Genomic DNA, 14,219 nt, shown 5'->3' with positions numbered 1-14,219 from the left:
CAGTGAAGCTGTAATGTCTCCAAGAGTGTCTTGTCTAATGAAAAGAAAATGAGTGACAGGTAACACAATGCCCAAGTGAGGGCAGAATGAAAAGAACTTGTGAGCACTTCAGAAGAGAAGCAAACTGCATCTTTTTTCTTGTCAGAGTCTTCTCCATTTCGTAAATTGGTGAAATGCCATTCAACTTTGTGTACTCTGTCCTTTCAATTACCCAAGCGTGGCTGAAGGATTGTGCCACTGGAGCCACGTGGAAATTAGTTGAAATAGGAAAGAGGTGAAAAAGCTTCAGGTCATTATTTGTGTGGTCCTTGCAAATGCGGGGCTAATTTTGGCTTATACTTCACATTAGTCCTTGGTATAATCATAGGCATTATAACTGAAAAAGACCTTCTACATTGTCTGATCTCTGTCTTTCTTGGCCAATATGGACTGAAATAAGCATAAGATCGTATTTATGCAGCTGGCTCTCTTTGTGTTTTCCCAAAGCAGTTGTCCCAGGGGTACCAAAATTGTGCTACTGTGATTATTGGTCAATCACAATCAGTAAATGGACTTTAAGGCAGCTATATCAACCTACCATTAAATACTTAGAATTGAGTCCAAATAGTGAAAGATAGGGAGAGAGAGAGATTATGTATTGAAAGAGATGTATTATATGGAGAGAGATCAATCGATCTACTTTTTTGTAACCATAGAAAAGAATAGATTGATTCTTCAAAAGACATTGTTAAATCATCCAAAAATTATGGAAAAGCATTACAATGGTACATTAAAGCCTAAAGTAGGAGGTGTAATATGGTAAACCAGCCAGAAAGCATCTCTTCAATGTGAAGCAAACATTGCTGTGTAGATTGCATTGAATGCTGACTTTTCTATTTTTAATCAATGTGTCTTTATTAAACGCCTATGTAGCAACATTCATCTATGTAGGCTCCAGTAAAAGATTGCATTATGGAAAGATATGTCTACTTTTCCTATGTGGGGAAGGGCAGGGATGTGGGACACCAAGAGAAATCTGCTGCCTCTTAAGCTTTTTCAAGATGAGTTGGTCACTCTCTCCCATGAACTAGAGCATTTTCAAACTTGGTTTCAAAGTAGGCAGCCGTAGATCTTACTTCGTAATCTCAAGGAATCATTTGTGATTATCTCTTTTTTCCTAAATGTGCTTTCCTGTATATAGGTGGAATAATAAGCCATTTTCAGCATAAAAGATGGGCTTGTCAAACCACAGCAATGATTTTCCAGTTGCTGGCTTTTTTAGTTGTGCAGACTTCTAATATTTCTGCTTGAATTCTTTCACGACAGAAGCAAATGAAAATTACACTGTGGTTTTTAGGTCTCTGTTCCCTGATTTTTGCTTGTCATGTCATGAACTTCTTTGAAGCAGTGAAATGGCAGCCCATCTCCCTGAGAGCTCCAGACAGATTTCTAAAGTTGTCTTGTTAACAGCTTGTCAGAAACCTACATTTCAGTCTCGCTGAGTTTATATCATAAAAAAAAAAAAAAAGTTGCTGGAAATTATGATTTTTACAGGTTCTGACATTTTTCTAAAGAATTGAAATGCTCAAGGCTGCTGTCTCCCTTAACAGGCTGTGCTGTTTTGGGTAATATTCTGTGTTGCATCAATTGAACATCAGAGCAACATTCAGCTTCTTCCCTTTAACATGTTCTTTGAATTATTTAAGGTGTTTTGATGTTGGCTAGAATTTGTAACAAAGTCCTCCAGCTTTTATCCTAAAATATCAAAAAGGTTGAGATTATTTCCTTCCCATCCTTCCTTTTCTCCCTCTTCCCTAACCCTTCCTCCCTCCTCCCTCTTTTAATAGATCCTTGCATGGATCATCAAGGGACTTTCTTTTATGTTGTATAGCATGAAATGACTTAGTCAGAGTCTTCCTGATTAATTTATGAGTGCTAAGGAAAAGGGAAGGGGGGAAAAAACAGTCCTTGAGGGATTGACCCTAAGCTGCAGCAGATCAACTCAATTTTATGGAATGAAAAGAGACTTAAACAGTATTTTTAGCGTCTTTTCCTCGACCTGCAGAAGTAGGGAAGCTCCCTGCGTCTGGCAGGCTGAGCAAGGTGAGAGGTGCCCTTCTCTGCGGGTGGCTGATGGAGTAGAGTTTGGCCTTTCGAAGGCACCGAGCACTTTTAGAGTTAAAACCGTGGCAGATTGGTGGATTAATGTGCTCTGCCTCCAAGGGACAAATGCTCTTTCCCCCCCCCCCCCCCCCCCCCCCCCCCCCCTCTTTTTTCCGCCCCTTGCTCCCTCCTTCCCTACTCTGGGCTTGCAGATGACAGCTGTTGGTCACTTAACAAAATGTCCTCTTGATTGCTGCTTCACAACAGGGGCCCCCTCAGACCAAACAGCACATAGCCCGTACAATGCATCACTGCCCCTCAAAATTAGTTATAGTGCTCAGGGCTATTCTCGACTGCCATAGCTAATACTCTCTTGCTGTTCTTCTCTCTCCCCCTCGCCCTCCCCCTCCGCAGACAAAGGCTCAGCCTATACATCTGTAGTGCTCATAACCTCCCCCATCCCCCAGCCAAATGCTGAGGAGAGAGAGGGGAGAAAAAAAAAAAAAAAAAAAAAAAAAAAAAAAAAGTAAAAATGCTGCCCTGAGGCTCAATCTGTTTCTTGCAGCTCTACCCCGGCACTTGGAAGCCTGAGCTGGTCTAGCCATAGGGAGGCCCTGACTCATTTCATCAAACTGTCAGGGAGGCAGTGGAGCTAAGAGGACTCTGCTGCCTGGGGCAAGTTCAAGTCAACATTCGATTTCCGTCTTCCCCCCGACCCCCTCCTTTCGCTTGGACACTTTCTGTGCTCTGGATCTAAACTTCTCCCCGAGCTGCAGCAGCTCACAGCTTCTTGCCAGGAGGAAGGACTTGTGGGACCTTATAAAGGACACAGTGGCAAAATTGCTGCAATAAATCAGTGGCCCTCTGACACTTGGCGGTAGCTTAATGTTTTGGCACTTTCTTTCCTGTGTATGCCTCAAGTCCCATTAGCAGGCTTTTCTGTCAGTCTGGCTCATGATAAAACTCTCTCTTCCTATCATCTTAAGCAAGCCCCTGCAGACATGAATCCGATGCCAGACTTAATAGGAAACAACACCCTCCCCCTGCACACACAGGCGTGCATCCATACGTGCTGCTGCTGCTGCGAGCTGCTCCAGGGAAGTTAGCTCAGAGGACAGAGAGAGGGGAGGGGCTCTTGAAAATAGGATTGACTTTACTTCTTCCTTTAAAAGAAACGTTAACTAACTGAGATTTAATCCTAATGCTTCCCCAAGCCTTGCTCTTAAAAGAAAATTCAGTAACTAAATATGGTTGGAAATAAGATAGCAGCAACATGACCATCCGCTGAGACTTGAGTGGGTGTGCAAGCTCCATAGGTATCTATGCTGTTCATATTTTCAATACAAGTTTTTACATATATATTCTACCCTGCCAGCTTTCATTGTAGTACTATAGACCATATAATTAATATTTTTGCCTCCTCTTCTTTCAGCCTTTCACTTCCCCACACAATTTTAGTTGCAGGTAGACTGGTTAGATTACATGTCCCTCTGGGCTGGGATCTGTTTTCTCACACAGCTAGCTTAGATGTCTGTCACCCTCTGCTTAATCATAATATAAATAATACCTGTAGCTATGCGTGTTTGTGTGTAAAGCAAAAACAAGCCTTTCTGTCAGCTGTTTGGACAGGAACCTGTAACTTGTGTGCTTTACAGTGTCTGGCATAATGGGGCCCTAAAAGTCTTGAGGCTGTTTAGGTACAATCTAGATCATAAACCTCTGGGTTTGGGTGGAATAGGAGATACTGAGTTTATGTGAATAAGATAAGCTTATTCACATAAGTGAATATGTAGTTATGTGAGAATCTGATTTCATGTTAATTGATGTAGCACTTATATGAAGAAAAGCTGGGTGATCTGGTGAATTGTTGGGGGCAATCAAAGCATTAATGGATGTTTACTGTGGTTCTTAAACTCACCAGAAAATGTCCAGAATCACACTACAAGCAATTTTAATACAGATTCTGACAATTCTTGGACCAAATGCCTTTGTGAGGAGCCTGGTGCCAGTGGAGGTGTCCCAGAGCACAGAGCCTACATGCTGCTTCTGCAGATGCTGGGGTTTTTTTTTAAATCTCTGCATAGCTCATTCCTGGCCTTCTCCTCTTCTGCATTCAGAAAACCTAAATTTACATGGCTACAACACTCTGCAGCTGTGCTAATTGTCTCTGCAGTATCCATTGCTGTTTCATGGAGGGATCTGATTTATGCTGGTATGTGATGTGAACCACAGCGGGTAACATTCGTATTTCCCATTTCAACCTTCACTTGTTTGGGATGAGGGAGGGGTTAGAGGTTTATTTTAAGTTTGCTGCTGGCAGGTGTGCTGCTGATGGCATCTCTGTCTCTGTGGTAAGAGAAGGTCCTTCTCCAGATACACCCTTGCCTGTGTTTTACAGTAACCACAAGCAAGGGGGGGAGTGCATCATAACTCCTTGCCTGGTGACAAAGGCACGATGGAGGGAGGTCTTGAAATGTGAATTTACACCTCAGCTGTCAATAAAAAGAGAGGCCACAGGGCCAGGTCTACACATACTCCTCAGGTCTTTTGGGTGCAACAGAGGAACAGATGGGATGAGGGGGTGATAGAGTTGCTGAGGTTTCTTAGGTGAAGATTAGGAAAGCACCATCTTTTCTTACTGCCTCACTCCCTGCTCCATCCAGAGCTTGAACCTTCATCTGGAGTAGGTCTGCTGGCAGCAGCTGCCAGTTTGTGCCCTGTCCTGGTCAACCCATGGCCACTTCAGCACTGGATGGTCTGTGTGGAGGGCCCACATCTGCAAAATTTGCATCCTCCTCCTCTGTGGGGCAAGAGTGGAGAGGAGAGAGGGATAAGGCCTTTTTAGGCCACCCTGAGCTGATTCTACCTGAAACACGTGTTGTTTCAGCTTAACTTTACCTCATGGGAAGCTTTTTCTGTCTGGAATCTGTCATTGAAAGAAATTGTTTCCAGGCACAATTAGGGGTCAGCTTTGCAAACATTCTTGGTGGAATTGAGAGGCAATTGGCAACCCAGTGAATAATCCTTTTAGGAACCTTTATGAACCCGGCACAATGGCTGTTTACAGTCTTGCTTATAGACCAGGAGTGTTAACAGGCCTCTAGAAAAATCCAGGTAATTGAAGCTTTTGTCTTTCAGTGAGCCCCTGTAGCTGTCAACAGTTGCCATTCTCCACATTTTCTTTAACGATTTTTGTTTTGACAAGGGCTTTTGTCCCTCAGACAACAGCTGCGTGGGAGGTGAGTGCGGCCTTGGCCCTCTAGGCCCTCGGGAGGGAACGCACCGGCCTCCTCCTCACCAGGCCAGAGTAAGTTGTCTTTTAAGACACAGAAAATCCTCTGGGTCAAACCAAAGTTTCTCCTATGACTTCTTTATTAATTTAAACATCCTGGCGATGCCAGCCTGGTTCTCTCTTGGTCGACCCAGGACCTTGCAGGAGCAGGCGGCAGAGGTGAGGAGGCTGGAGAGCAGTGGATCTGCAGAGACTGAGGTTGTTACCACAGAATCTGAACCAGCTCATTGAAACTGTGGGGGTTTTTTAACAGCACCACACCCCACCCCCACGAAGGGAAGGGGTCCTCAGCAGTTCTGTTTTTCACAGATCTGTCCGGACTGGTTTGGTTTTGCTGTCATTGTTTTTTTTTCGTGCCATTGCGTGTTCAGCAGCCTGTGGGTTCCTGTTTCTCAGTGTGAATGTGGGAGCCTGTTTCTTTAAAATAAAAAGAAGAAAACATAAATGAATCCTGAAGCTTGGGATTTTTTTTCACCAAAGTTGGCTGTATTTTCTCCAGGAGTCAGTGAGAGATTATAAAGAGATAGTAGCCATGAGTCTCAAGCTGTCCATTTTTCAGGATGTTGTATGTTAAACAGAAGTCCAAATTTTATTAATAAGGATGTGTTAATTCTTACCCCTCGATGTCTTATCAGGCAGGCTGCTTTGTAGCTTTGAGTCAGTTTGGGATTTTGTTCTCACCTGGGTTGAGATGAGGTATTCTGGTCTTTTAAAAGCCACAGAGTAAGAACCAATACGGGGACAGTTTGTGTTTGTGAGTTAGTCCTTCATGGCTGGGAGAGGTGGGAGAGGGCAGCTATTTCATAAGGCAAACAAAAAATGATGCAATTTGTTGTTGCAAATACAGTTTTTAAAGCACCCATCTTGCAGTTGCAGCTGCACGGTGGGGTCTGTGTCTGCACAGAGCTGTGTTTGCATGTGGATCCTCATTCATGCAGGCCCAACTGGCTTCTTCAGTTGCAAGGCTGATGCAGTCATGATTAAAGTAAGGAAGATGTAAGCTAAAATGTTGCTGTCCTTTCCATTTTAACAACAATTAATTATGGAGTACCCACAGATCCTGAAAGGGGAAAAATATATCCTCAGAGAGCAGACATTTGCTTCTGTTGGCTGTTTACAAAATTTAGCATGTGGATTTGATGGTTCACTGGCTTTTTTGCAACTTTCACTTATCTACATGAGCCAAAGTTGCATATTGGTACAAAGCAAAATTAGGCATCTAAATAAAACAATTCTGCACATTTTAGTAATGCAAACCATCTGCAGGATAGGCTTTTATACTCATTATCAGCATTCAGATTTTTAAGGTCAGATCTCTTTTCACTGAGAAAAAGCTTGTCTTTTTTTAAAATATCATAATGCTGTAAGAAATAGGAAGACAAGTTTTCTTACAAAAACAGAGAGTGAGACTAAAATACTAAGTTGTATTTGAGTAATAATGGTTGCTGAAGTTCCTAAAAATTGTTTACATCTGCTCTTAAATATTTTTAAGCTAAATTTATTAAGGTTTACAGTGCTGTGGTTTTATTAAACCGGGGTCATAGGCAAAAGCATCTGAATTAATTTCAAGTCAATATATTTCTGAGTTTAATTTTTTTTATTATTTTTTATTCCTTAAGTGTATCATTCCTTAAGTCCCTATAAGAATTAAAATTGGTATTGGTGTTGCCTAAGCATACAATTTTAAGCAGCACAGAGCGGAATGTACCGAGTAATTTTTATGCCATTTTTGTGCTAGGTGTAATTCCATTGTAACATACCTCAGTCTGAACTGTGTGGGTTGAATCATGTCATCAAAATATTCTGCCTCTAGAATATGAGTGTGCAGGTTGAATGAGCACAGTGATTAAAATAATAACTTAGGATACTTTAGCATAGACCAGGTTTAAAGGGTAAAATAACTTGATCTTTGTGATCTACTCAGTTATGCTAGTAATCTGGGGGAACGCACACTCCCTGTAGCATTCTGACTTGATTTCAGCCCCCCAGGTGGAGGTAAAAGGCTTCCCTTGATCCAGTCAGTGTTTCTCAGAAGCATGTAAATAATAAGTGTACTGCTGTCAGTGCGTCTCCCCACACACACCTTGTTTTTGATGAATGTTTTGCTTTGTCTGCATGAATTATCACTGTCTTGAGCAAGCACAAATGTAACAGGTACTGGGGCAGCCTTTGCCCAGCAAACCTGTTTCAGCATGTCTGAGTGGTGATGGACAGTTAGTCCCATTGCAGGTCCAGAACAGACACTTCTAATTGTTCATGGTTATGTGGCATGGGTTTGGGAGAGTCAGGAAATGGCTGGTGCTGATTTATCAGGACTGATTTGACTTTTGATCTGAATATCAGGTTTGTAATAACCAGAAACTATGTTTCCTATAATTATTTTTTATAGTTCAGTGATGGAATAGAAGTCCCAAAAAAGGTACCAACAGCTTGTGGGGAGATATTTGCTAAAGGCATGGCTCTCTGATGTTCTTGTTTCTGTGCACAAAGTAATTGGCTAGGGCTTAATGCAGTCTGCCAGCATTAGCACTGGTTATTCCCATAGGAGTTGTCTGCTCCCTGGCCCCTGCAGAGCAGTGTCCTACCTTCCTGTAATTTCTTCCATTTTTGCTTCAGGTTCTTTTTTACCAAGAATGGTTACAGATATGATTAGATCTGGGCACATCCTTTGGTTGGATTTCTCTGTGAAAAACATGCTGTGGATCAAGTGGGACAGTGTGAAGTGGGTTCACTTTGAAATAAAGGGTGTTCTGCTTAGTCAAGACTATAGAAAAACAGATTCCTTGAATCAGTCATTTCCACTGCAATTAAATGGAAATAAGGAGTCAGTCGGGAAGCTGAGCAGCCTTCACTGCAGACACACTGTGGGAAACCTCACTGCTGTATCCATGGGTCTTTGTGTACTCCGTGTCTTAAAGAGAATTTAAGAGTAAGAGGTTCCTCAAGTGTTTGGGGTCAATCATTTCATGTGCCAAATAGAAGAGGAGGTTAAATAGTCTCTTAAAGATCTGAAGAAAACTAAGAATATCACACCTGAAATTCCTGCTTAGTAATTTTAGGATAAAAGGATGTGACAGGAAAGATTCCCCCTCGCCTCTCCATAAGGAGCAGGAGCTGAGAAAAATTGCCATTAAGATCTATTCCTTCTTTTACATTCCTGTCACCAAAGCATGTGCATTCTCATGGACCTTTTCCACATTTGCAGTTTGTCATTGCTGGCTTGCAGAGTCCCCTCTTGTTGAACCAGCAAACTCGATAAGGTGCTGCCAGTTACCAAAACCCACTGGGACCATCCCCATCAGCTGCTGGCTGAAGGGGAAAATTCCAATTGGGCACAAAAGCTACAAAATGCACTGGTCACTTTCTGTCGTTGTAATGAACACCAAGAGACTTATTTTTGTTCCTGATTGTAAATTTTTCTCAGCTCCAGGCATTAAGATGTGCATGTCCTGAAATGTGCAGTGCTCAAGTTATCTTTCCATCATTTGCACTGTGAAAATAGAGCATTTCATTTTCAGAGGCTGTAAGAGATTACACTCTCAAACTCTCTAAGTAAATACTTCCTCCTGGGATTGTGATCTCATGCAAACTAAAAAATGTACCAGAATTTATGATGTATTTTAATTACTATTCTTGGTACCACTCTTTAAATTAGAAATTGATTGCCAGTTTCACAGTTTCCTTGTTAGATGACAAAGTGCTTATCAAGGTGAAGCAATGCAAAACTGTTACTATATATTCCACAATTTGGGATGTTAAAAAGGCAGCTTTCTGTTATGGCATTCATGTTGCAGTTGTTATAATGCATCGCTGATTGTCTTTTTTGTTTAAAGTTCAGTTTCCCCATCCAAGTAAGAGTACAACATATTTGTGTATAAGGAGAGAGAAATTGGTTTTGTGTGGTTTATGCTAGCAATCTAAAAGGCATTACTGCAAACATCAAAAGTGTGTTTCATTGAACTGAGAGCATCATAAACAGCTATCCGAAAGATTTAAGAGGATGATGCAAAAGATCCCTATACATGAAGGTGTTTCTCAAAATATTTTTTTCTCTCTCTAATCCACAGTGTGACAGCGAGAGTGATATTGACGATAAGGTAAGACTGAATTTTCTTCTTTCATGTGCTTTACTAGCTTGGAAATTCCCTCTGAGTCAAAATAAGAATGAATTTGAAAGTAATATTTTTCCTCCAGTCTTCATGTCAAATTTAAAAATACCTATGATTGAATGAAGGAACCTTGGAATCAGATATTCTCTGATGTTCAGTAGTTTTTGTTTACAGTAAAGAAATTCCCATTAACGTAACAGTCTTTCTTGATTATTATGTGAGCACTTGGTGAGACCCGAGTTGTAGTGTTAGTGCTGTTTCAGAGGAAGTCTCCTCTGATAACGTGTTAGGAGCCCATGTTCTATTTATTGTAGCCTTTGAAGGTGTCAACTTTGTAATCAGTTTAGAAGATGGAACAACTGGTACCTACCCTCAAAGGTAGTGTGTTAACTCCTCAAAGGAGTGGTTTATCATGTTGCATGCATATTTATCACAGAGCAATGATCATTCTGACCTTCTTATGGATATAGAGGTTGATCATTGAAAGGGTCTAGTTGTGTGGTTTCTATAGGGAGTTCTTGTTTCACCTTTGCAAGGAAAACAGAGAAGTCCCACTAATAGCAACAGTTGTACCATGCTTTTAAGCATCAAATGTGCAAAAGACTTGAGTATCTCTTGCTGACTTCTCTGCTGGCAGATCAAACTTCGCAGTCTCAGGTTAGATCCTCATCAAACTTTTATTATATTTTGGCTGTCCAGTCTCTTGCATTCATTCATGAGAAGCTGTGGCACTCGGGTTATTACTGGATCAGCATTACAAAAGTAAAGGCTGACTTCAGATAGTCCTGTCTCCTTGGCTGCAGCCATACATGAGAGGTTACCCTGAGTTCAAGAGACTACACTAAAAGCTTCTTCTGCCTAAGTTGTTTTGTTTTTCAGTATTCTTAGAGCTTGGGAAACATTAAGGTTTCTTCAACTTCTTTTAAAAATCCCATCAGATGTCAAATATCCCTGGAGTATGGCAAAAGCTGTGTTTTGAGAGGAAGGCTTGATCAAAGAGAAACATTTAAATCATATATGTTGAATGAAAGATACTGTACATATTTTGTTTTATATATGTGTGTGTATGTATCAGATCACTCCCTGAAACTATGACCACCCCCTCAAGTTCTGTTTTTTGCAAGGTTACACATCAGCAGAGCTGCTGGCAGGGAACAGGGTGAGAAATTATTCCCTAAAAGCTTAGGTACCACAGGGTTAAAACATTTCTTAGACTGCCCAATCAAAGAAAGTAAAAGCAATCACTTAGAAAACTGTTTAAAGATCTGCCAGTCAAACCTCAGATGAAGTTGTAAGTGACATGTAGTTTTATTATACAGCTATGCTATTAATGATTATCTAAATTACACTGGCAGACCTAGCTAGAGGCATTACATCTGAGACTGACGTTTGTTAGATTAGGTTTGACTTCACCTTGTAGAGAAGAAATTGAAATCTGAACAACATTGATTAGCTTTCAGAATGTGGGATCTGAGGTTACCTTCAGAGGAAGCTGTATTGTGTTTGGCTGGTAACTTACTGTCCTTTACAGCAAATGAAAGGCTATTATAGTGTTCCTTACCATTAATATGGCATTTCTTTACATATCTATAACTGTAATTTGACCTTCTAGGCGACATATTTCCCATCTACCTTCTCCTTAAGGAGACTCCACCTTAGTAATAACATTTCTTTTCTTCATAAGGAGAGCATCACAAGATCATCATCTTTCTATCTCTTGCCTGATGCGTAGAGACATGAGACATGACATCAGTTCTATTCAGTAGGTCCCTGGAATTAAGTAGGGTTGCTTTTCTTGTCAGCAAAGATGTGTGCACATACATGTAAACTCACCAAGGCTGAAGTGAAGAGGCTTCAAACCTTCCGTGGGGATAATGTAAGTGCAACACTGTCTTCCAGCTGGGGAACACAAGGGCAGCCTAGCTCTCTCTGTCGATACCTTACATACTATACTCCCCTGGAAACACGTTCAGTATTTGTCTAAAACTTAACCTGGCTGATGCATCAAGGAGCTATAAAAATATTGGTGGAAATGTCCTGAGGGATTACACTGCAGGGTGGTTTTCCCCCTACCATGTGTTGGCAAAATGTATCTTCCAATAATGCTCTCTGGTTATTGCAGCCAGATGGAGCATTATGACACAATGTCTAGCCCAGCATCAGGCTTCCCAAATTACATGACAGGTCATCTTCATTTCACAGCACTACAGAACAATCTTGCTTGGTCAGCAAGAAGCTGCTTTCTCTGGGTAAACCTGCACACGCAGGTACTAATGAAGGGCAGGGCAGGAATTACTAATGTATTTTTTATTTGCATAACACTTTTTGTTAGTCATAAACAGCAGATCACTGTCGTCTGTGTGTAACTCATGAGGAAAGCAGACAAAAAAGGTAGTTCATGTACAAGTACAAACTGAGTCATTGATTGAGTTAGAAACAAAACTGAAATTTTCCGCCTCCTGCTTCTCTCTCTGTACCGTGCTACTAATTATCCACTGGTTTTTTAGTTCATAAGTATATGGGCTGTTGAGCATTTAATGTTTTAAAACACAGACGTAAGAGTAAAATTAAGGCTTTACCCTTTCTGCATTGAAAAATACAAACACACTCCTGATGGTTTTGGTTTTTTTCCTTATGCAGTGTTGTGCAGGACTCCAGGAGGGAAAAGTAATTGAGCGTAGTCAGTCACACATACAGTGTATCAGAGTGGAGGAGCCATGACTTTAGTGCAGGGTACAGTTTCGCAGCAGGTTGGGAGAATGTTTCCAAACAATGCGCCGCTGTTTTTAATAATTGGAGGAGAGGAGCTCAAGGCTGGGGACCTATCTGTCCCATCTACTTTCTGAGAACTGTGTCTGGCCAAAGATAGCCTTTCACTTCTGCATTAATGCTGAAATCTCAAAGGAGCTAAGTGGGCTTATACTTTCTCACACCTATCATTCTGTCACCACACGCTTCTCGAAGAACAGTTTGAAATACCCAAACCAATAAAGTGAGCTGTCCAGCCATTTAACCAAGCGAGAAACTTAGCAAATCATGCATTCCCAGAGATAGAAATGCAAATCCTGATTCTTTTACTGGATGTTCATTGAAGGACATTGGTTTGCACTCCACAACTGTTAGGAGAATTGTGAGGTAGTTTGTGGAAGCTGTGGAAGTGATACTGTACTTCTTGGGAGGGAGGAGGGAGAGAAAGGGAGTTAGTTACTCTGGTAGTCCTGTTACACTATCTCTACACTGTGCAATAGCTGCCATGTGATGCTCACGGTCCATAAACATTGTTACTGAAAATATATACTTCCTTTAATAGCAACAACAGCATTAACAGATAGCAATTACCCTTCATTTTCAGGAACTATAAAGTCTCCATTAATTCAAGATTTATGTAGTTATAGCATTTAGCACAGGAATAACACCACAGAGAATTGGTTTATACACATGTAATGAGAGAGCTTATGGCATACTTTAGTGAACATTAACATAATAGAGTAATATAAACCATCAACAGTTCCACTTATTGTCTCTTACCTGCTTTAGCATCACTGTGAAAAGTGGCTAGCAGCTTGGTAATGTGCTCTGTTAAATGGTATTCTGCAGAAAGCCAAAAGTCAACTTGTCTAAAACAAGGGAATGAGTAATCTCTGCTCATTACTCCAAAATGTTGCTCTCATTTTAATAACAGTGTTCAAGATTGCATTTTTAAAAAGCTCATTTATTTCTTTAAAACTAATTCACTGTTCATGTTCTTTCAGTCTTGGACTTCTGTCTGCTGTGTACAAAATTGTGGGTTGTCAGCTTAATTGCATGGTCCCATGGTGTAACCAAGCTCTCCAAATCAGGGGTTAAATATCAGGCATTCCTTCATGTAATGTGGTTAAGTTAGAGGTACAAAAAAATTGCTCTGTATTTCTAAGTTGAATCAGTATTTACCATGTATTTGTTCTGTAGTTTGTGTTTTAGCTTATAGCAAGAAACCTTTGAGACTGGTACAGCTATATCCAAGGTGGAAACAAAAAGTTTTTAAGTCAGGTTTCTAACACAGTGGTTTCACACTGCTTTCTGCAACAACAGAGTGAGTTTATTAGGCTCTGCTTGCAGCAATGTGAATTCAGCCTTGCTGTGCTTTGTTTGCTGTGCTAATGTCTGAGTCCCAGTAGGTGCCTGGAAGCGAGCAGCAGTGCATCAGCAGGTGCAGTTTAGTACTTGATACATAGGAGAAGAGCAACCTCAGCAGTGCTGTGATGACTGCTCCACAGCCTGGGTTCCCATCCTGCTGTGTGCAGTGTAGATGCAGAACAGTCCATGGCTTAAGGATGAGAGAAGAGTGTAAGGACTCAGATAAATGTTGGGGCACTGTTAACAGCAGAACTGTTTTGGAATGTCAGCAGCCTTGTTGTTGTCCAGTTTCAGTTTTGTAGGTATTATGGCAAAGGGGAGGCTTTTGGAGGCATTTGAGAGGGAAAATCAGGTAACTTTATGGCCATAAATGGCTAGTTATTCTCTGTAGTGAAAGGGAGTGGTTAGTAGGGAGGTGCTTATTTGAAAGTTTAACAAGGGAGTGATCAAGTCAGACCAGTGAGAAATGAGAGTTTACATCAATAATGGGTGCCAGTGGTGGGAAGAAGAGGGAAAAGAGCCCTCCAGGTTGTCTTTCCCAACAAGAGGGTCTGCAGATCCAGCAAAAAGAAAATAATGCTTTGTATTTAAGTAAAGCAAGAATGCAATTGAAAAAATGA

The 14,219-nt window shown here is 41.1% G+C and overlaps 2 protein-coding genes across 17 annotated transcripts in view; one reads left to right on the top strand and one right to left on the bottom strand.

The window, feature by feature from the left end:
* DGCR8 (DGCR8 microprocessor complex subunit) overlaps positions 1-14,219 on the bottom strand; it is a 1,090,394-nt gene that overhangs the window by 576,666 nt on the left and 499,509 nt on the right. The window lies entirely within an intron of this gene.
* FBRSL1 (fibrosin like 1) overlaps positions 1-14,219 on the top strand; it is a 519,718-nt gene that overhangs the window by 332,334 nt on the left and 173,165 nt on the right. For all 16 annotated transcript variants that reach the window (XM_051633654.1, XM_051633652.1, XM_051633650.1 and 13 more), the window contains one exon: positions 9,442-9,471. In XM_051633654.1, the coding sequence (XP_051489614.1) occupies positions 9,442-9,471 (30 nt within the window). The remainder of the gene's footprint in view (positions 1-9,441; positions 9,472-14,219) is intronic.

This window comes from Apus apus, chromosome 16 (assembly GCF_020740795.1).
Source record: "Apus apus isolate bApuApu2 chromosome 16, bApuApu2.pri.cur, whole genome shotgun sequence".
NCBI lineage: Eukaryota > Metazoa > Chordata > Aves > Apodiformes > Apodidae > Apus > Apus apus.
The sequence above is the reverse complement of the archived record's forward strand: the minus strand, read 5'-3'. Positions and strand labels throughout refer to the sequence as shown.